This window comes from Agelaius tricolor, unplaced genomic scaffold (assembly GCF_023055355.1).
Source record: "Agelaius tricolor isolate 1412-34295 unplaced genomic scaffold, bAgeTri1.0.p SCAF_41, whole genome shotgun sequence".
NCBI lineage: Eukaryota > Metazoa > Chordata > Aves > Passeriformes > Icteridae > Agelaius > Agelaius tricolor.
The window spans coordinates 2,417,667-2,423,666 of record NW_027269301.1 but is presented as its reverse complement, the minus strand read 5'-3'; the positions used below and the strand labels follow the sequence as shown (position 1 = coordinate 2,423,666).

Here is a 6,000-nt window from a genome sequence, read left to right as displayed (position 1 = left end):
TTAAACACATTAATTTAATGAAATAATTAAATACAGGTAATAAGAGGACACAAAATGGGTCACTTCACCCTCTTTGTTGTCTTTCCTTTGAAGGTTCACCCTGCTCATCACAGACACACCGAGCTGGTGGAACAGCTTCAATACCCCCAGCTCCACAGAGAACAGGCGTGACAGGGATGTCCCAGCTCCCCTCTCTGCTGGAGACCTTCCCACCCCTCGTTTTCATTTCCCACCCAGACTCAGTGGAAGGTGCTGCTGGTGAGAAGGGGAATCCTCCCCAGCCACACTCAGGAAGGGATTCTGAGGGGGGGAGGAGCCCAGAGAAACCCTCCCCAAGGCCACTTTGGGATGGGAGAAGGGAAAAGAGGAGGAGGAAAAGGAGGAAGACGCTTCCTGGGGTGGGATTACAGAGCAAACCTGTGCAGGGAAAAAGGAGCCACATTCTGAGCCAGGTAAACAAGGGGGGTCTGTGCCAAAGGCAGCCCCAGTCCCACCAGGCCAGTGACCAGCTGGGTTTGGCCAGCTCCTCTCTCAGCTCCTCGGAGAACAGGAATGTCCCAGCTCCCCTCTCTGCTGGAGACCTTCCCACCCCTCTTTCCCCACCCAGGCTCAATGGAAGGCGCTGCTGGCCAGAGGGGGAACCCTCCCCAGGCAGACAGGGGTCCCACACTCAGGAAGGGGGACCTGAGGGGGAGAGGAGCCCAGGGAAACCCTCTCCAAGGCCACCTCGGGGTTCTCCCCCTGCAGCACGGCGTGGGGCAGCAGCTGGGGCGGGCTGAGGCTCTGCAGAGCCCTGTGCCCGGAGATGTCGGGGTGGAAGGACACCAGCTCGTTGCTGAAGGTCACCGTCTCCACGGCGCCGCCGCGGCAGAGGCAGCCCCAGCCCAGCAGGGAGGCGAAAGCCGCACGGAACTCGGCGTTGAAGGCGTAGATGATGGGGTTGAGGGCAGAGTTGGCCCAGCCCAGCCAGGTGAAGGTGCTGAGCACGGCCCTGCTGACACATGGTGACATTCCCTGGACGTGGAGATGAGTGTCACAGAAGGGCACCAGGCAGTTGAGCACGAAGAAGGGCAGCCAGCAGCACACGAAGACACCCACGATGATGGAGAGGGTCTGCAGCACCTTGGTCTCCTTCTTGAGGGAGTTTTTCAGGGAGGTTTCCCGAGGGCGGGCGCTCCGTCCCGCCGGTGTCTCCAGGGAGGAGATGCCACGGAGCTGGCGCCGGGCCAGGTGGAAGAGGCGCCCGTAGGTGCCCAGCATGATGGCAACAGGGATGTAGAAGCTGATGAGGGACGAGGAGATGGCGTAGGTCCTGCTGAGGCTGGGATCGCAGCCCCCCTCCTCCGAAGAGCCGTTAAACCCCAGCAGCTCCCGGTCCTTGTGCCACTGCAGCTGCACGGGGATGAAGGAGATGAGGAGGGACAGCAGCCAAGCCCCCGCGATGGTGACGAAGGCCAGGCGCTGCGTCACCCTCCTCTGGTGGCGGAAGGGCTCGGCGATGGCCCAGTAGCGCTCGACGCTGATGAGGCACAGGTGGAGGATGGAGGCCGTGCAGCACATGATGTCAAAGGCCACCCACAGGTCACAGAAAGCCCCAAAGGGCCAGAAGCCCAGCACGTCGCTGGCAGCTCTCCAGGGCATCACCAGCACGGCCACCAGCAGGTCAGACACGGCCAAGGAGACCACGAAGAGGTTGGTGACCTTGGAGCGCAGGTGTGGGAACCTGAGCACGGCCAGGCACACCAGGGCATTCCCCAGCAGCGTGGTGAGGATGAGGAGGGACAGGCAGGCGGCTGTCACCACCCGCAGGGACAGCGGGGAGTGGCTTTGAGCTGCCCACCCGGTGGCACTGAGCCCGTCCTGCCCAGCTCCTCCTGCCGAGGGGGAAAACCCATCCATGGCTGCCCCGTTGTCCTGGATTGTCAAGCAAGAGGTGTTCTATTCCCCATCTGCATGGCAGCTGGCTCCTGTTCAGGGGGCAGTTCTCCTGATCTCTTCCACAGCCAGGGAGACACCTGCTGATAAGAGGCCATTGAATGTCCCTGCATGGCTGATAAGAACTACAGCATCCCATTGGGAGATGTGAGCCCAGAGGGAGGAGCCAAGCATTCCTACCTGGATATAATCTGGAGATTCTGGAACACCAGCCAAGCATTCCTACCTGGATAGAATCTGGAGATTCTGGAACACCAGCCAAGCATTCCTACCTGGATATAATCTGGAGATTCTGGGACACCAGCCAAGCATTCCTACCTGGATATAATCTGGAGATTCTGGAACACCAGCCAAGCATTCCTACCTGGATATAATCTGGAGATTCTGGAACACCAGCCAAGCATTCCTGCCTGGATAGAATCTGGAGATTCTGGGACACCAGCCAAGCATTCCTACCCGGATATAATCTGGAGATTCTGGAACACCAGCCAAGCATTCCTACCTGGATAGAATCTGGAGATTCTGGGACACCAGCCAAGCATTCCTACCTGGATAGAATCTGGAGATTCTGGAACACCAGCACGGCTTCTGCACTGGATTCCCCAGAGGAGCAGCAGCTGCCTCTCCTTCCCCTGGATCTTCAGAGGAAGAGACTCCACCCTTCTCCAGGATCCCTGCTTCAGCAGAACCAGCCCTGGCACTGCAGGAGGGCTGAGCCACAATTCCAATGGTTCTGCTGCCCACACCCTGACCCACAGGGTGTCAGGCTGGGTTCTGCCTCTGGCAGTGTTGGTTTAGTTCACTGCATTGTTTATTTTATCTTTTTATTTTCTTCCCTATTAAGGAACTGTTATTCCTGCTCCCATATTTTTTGCCTGAGAGCCCCTTAATTTCAAATTTATAGCATTTCAGAGAGGGAGTTTACATTTTCCATTTCAGGGGAGGCTCCTGCCTTCCTTAGCAGACACCTGGCTTTCCAAACCAAGCCATCCATTTATCCCTGCCGAGGTTTCTCAGCTGCTCAAGGCTCCATCAGCATCCAGAGCCCATTTTCCCTTTTTTCCTGCTCCCACAGCATCTCTGAAGCCCCAGCTGCAATCCAGTCCCGCTGCCAGCCCAGGAAAAGTGCTGAAAGCTCTCGGTCCTTTCCAGGGCTCTGCTGACAGGATTTTTGGATTTTTGGAGTTTGGGTTTTCCCTCCTGCCTCCCACCCCAGCTCCCTTCCTCTGCTGCTCCCAGGAGCCAGAACTCACCTCCAGGGCTGAGGAGGCTTTGCTGCAAATCTTCCTCCCTCTCCTCTCTCCTCTCTCCTCTTCACCTGCTGGTGCTCCTGCAGAATTCCCAGATCCCTCCCGTGGCCAGGCTGGGATTCACTGCCAGGAGCAAGAGGGGTCTGAGCTCCCTCTGCTCCTGCAGCCCCTCCCTGCTCGCAGCCCCGGCCGCTCTCCCCTCTGGAGCCAAATCCCTCTGGCTTTGGCTCAGGTGGGATCTGGCTCTGCCCTGGGAGCTGGGAGAGATGTGAATCCACAGGGTGAGTCACTGGGAATTTGATGAGAGGGTTCAAGGGGGAAAATAATCATTCCAGTCAGATTTGAGGGTCCTCAATGCAAATGAGCGCAGAAATTTGTTGTGATTTCTGCATAAAAGATGCCTGATTTCCGTGCCCAGGCGCTGAGTCACAGCTCAGAGATGACCCCAAACCAATCACTCCTCCCTGCCCTGAGCTGGTGCAAAACTGGCATTTACTGTCCACTGCACAATCCCTTCTCCAGGAAAAATAAAAAAATAAAAAAACACATCTAAAAATCCTGGAAAATCCTGGAAGTTTTTTTCTTTTTGAAAGTCCCACACAAAGCAGCCTCAGATCTTTTTTCAGCACAGGTTACCTGCAGAACCAGTGAGGGTGAGGATAAGTTTTTTAATCCTTGATAAATGGATTTTACTTTCAGTAAAGTGGTGTAAAGTTGCTTCTCTTTCAAGTTCATCACAATTTCCTTAATTCCCAGCTCATTCCACATCAGCTTTCACCTCAGGGATAACTGGTACAATTAACCAGAAAGCCAAGATCCTTTTCCAGTCAGGTGTGGAGGTGGCACTTGGGGACATGGTGTGGGGGTGGCCTTGATGGTCTGAAGGTCTTTGCCAACCTTAACTCCAGAATTTCATATTTTGGATCTCCCACAGAGGAGGAGCTGATTTTTGTCTCAGAGAAGGATTTCCTAGAAGCCTCCTGGCTTGGGATGTGCCACCATGAGCTGCTTAATTTAAAATTTATAGCAATTTTGTAAAATTTATAGCAAATTTTGTCTCAGAGAAGGATTTCCTGGAAGCCTCCTGGCTTGGGATGTGCCACCATGAGCTGCCACTGCAGCTGTGACTTACGGAGATGACAGATCCAGTGCCACCCTGCCCAGTGTGTGACAGATCCAGTGCCACCCTGCCCAGTGTGTGACAGATCTCTGCCACCACTGCTCTGTGTGACAGATCCAGTGCCACCCTGCCCAGTGTGTGACAGATCCAGTGCCACCCTGCCCAGTGTGTGACAGATCTCTGCCACCACTGCTCTCCTGGGAACAGCCTCTCTGCAAAAGTGAGGTGGGGAAAAGCAGGCCAAGCTTTGCAAATCCTGGGCACAAAGCGAATTCAGCTGTAATAAATTCACTCTGTGCCCAGAGTGGGGTCCTGGAGCATCCCTGACCCTGCCTTTCCCTGTCACCTCGGGGGGAAAGAGCCACCAGAGCGCCCTGAGCCGGCTCGGCTGAGCCCGGGTCCATCAACCCAGCCCTACTAAACCCGGGTCCATCAACCCAGCCCTACTAAACCCGGGTCCATCAACCCAGCCCTGCTAAACCCGGGTCCATCACCCCGGGATTGCTGAGCCTGGATCCATCAACCCAGCCCTGCTAAACCCGGGTCCATCACCCCGGCATTGCTAAACCCGGGTCCATCAACCCAGCCCTGCTAAACCCGGGTCCATCCCCCCGAGCCGGCTCAGCTGAGCCCGGGGAGAGCAGGACCTGCCCCGGTCCATCCCAGCAGGAGCCGATGTTCCCTAAGCTCGCTCTGGGTGTCCGGGCGCTCGCTGTCCCCGTGTCACGGCCGCAGCTCGGTTTAATTAAGCCTCGGTTTAATTAGCGGCGGCTGCAGCGCCAGGGAGCGAGGGTAGGTGGCACCAGCGGCCGCGCCCGGAGCAGCGCCGGCCCTCGGGAATTCGGGATCCAGCGGGGGAAGAGCAGGAGCTGAGGCAGGGCAGGAGCTGGGGCAGGGGCAGGGGCAGGGCAGGGACTGGGGCAGGGGATGGGGCAGGGCAGGGCAGAAGCTGAAGCAGGGCAGGGACTGGGGCAGGAGCTGAGGCAGGGCCGGAGAGCAGGGCAGGGACTGGGGCAGGGCAGGAGCTGGGGCAGGGCAGGGCAGGAGCAGGGGCAAGGCAGGAGCAGGGACTGGGGCAGGGGCCGGAGAGCAGGGCAGGGGATGGGGCAGGGCAGGGCAGGGACTGGGGCAGGGGATGGGGCTGGGGCAGGGGCAGGAGCTGGGGCAGGGGATGGGGCTGGGGCAGGGCAGGAGCTGGGGCAGGGCAGGAGGGCAGGGCAGGGGCAGGGCAGGGCAGGGGATGGGGCAGGGCAGGAGCAGGGGCAGGGCAGGGGATGGGGCAGGGGATGGGGCAGGGGCAGGGACTGTGGCAGGGCAGGGGATGGGGCAGGGGCAGGGCCGGAGAGCAGGGCAGGAGCTGGGGCAGGGCAGGGCAGGGCAGGAGCAGGGCAGGGGATGGGGCAGGGACTGGGGCAGGGCAGGGCAGGGCAGGGCAGGGCAGGGCAGGGGCTGGGGCAGGGCAGGAGCTGGGGCAGGGCAGGAGCAGGGGCAGGGCAGGGGATGGGGCAGGGCAGGGGATGGGGCAGGGGACGGGGCAGGGCCGGAGAGCAGGGCAGGGACTGGGGCAGGGACTGGGGCAGGGGCAGGGCAGGGCTCTCCCCCGAGAGGGGAATAAACCCCGGCACAGCCCCAGGGAACGGGCACAGCCCCGGGGCTGCCGGAGCTCCAGGAGCGTCTGGACGCCGCTCCCAGGGC

At 59.2% G+C, this 6,000-nt stretch overlaps 1 protein-coding gene across 1 annotated transcript; it reads right to left on the bottom strand.

Moving 5' to 3' along the window:
* LOC139603844 (D(1) dopamine receptor-like) lies at positions 1-5,183 on the bottom strand. The gene is made up of 2 exons (XM_071454825.1): positions 3,189-5,183; positions 1-2,015 (listed from the first exon to the last, which is right to left on the bottom strand). The coding sequence occupies exon 2, from the start codon at positions 1,897-1,899 to the stop codon at positions 610-612; it is 1,290 nt and encodes a 429-aa protein (XP_071310926.1). The 5' UTR covers positions 1,900-2,015; positions 3,189-5,183; the 3' UTR covers positions 1-609.
* Positions 5,184-6,000: the final 817 nt, after the last annotated feature.

Bases quoted from the DNA above. Each gene is read 5' to 3' on its own strand.
- LOC139603844 (XM_071454825.1), bottom strand. From the start codon at position 1,899: ATGGATGGGTTTTCCCCCTCGGCAGGAGGAGCTGGGCAGGACGGGCTC.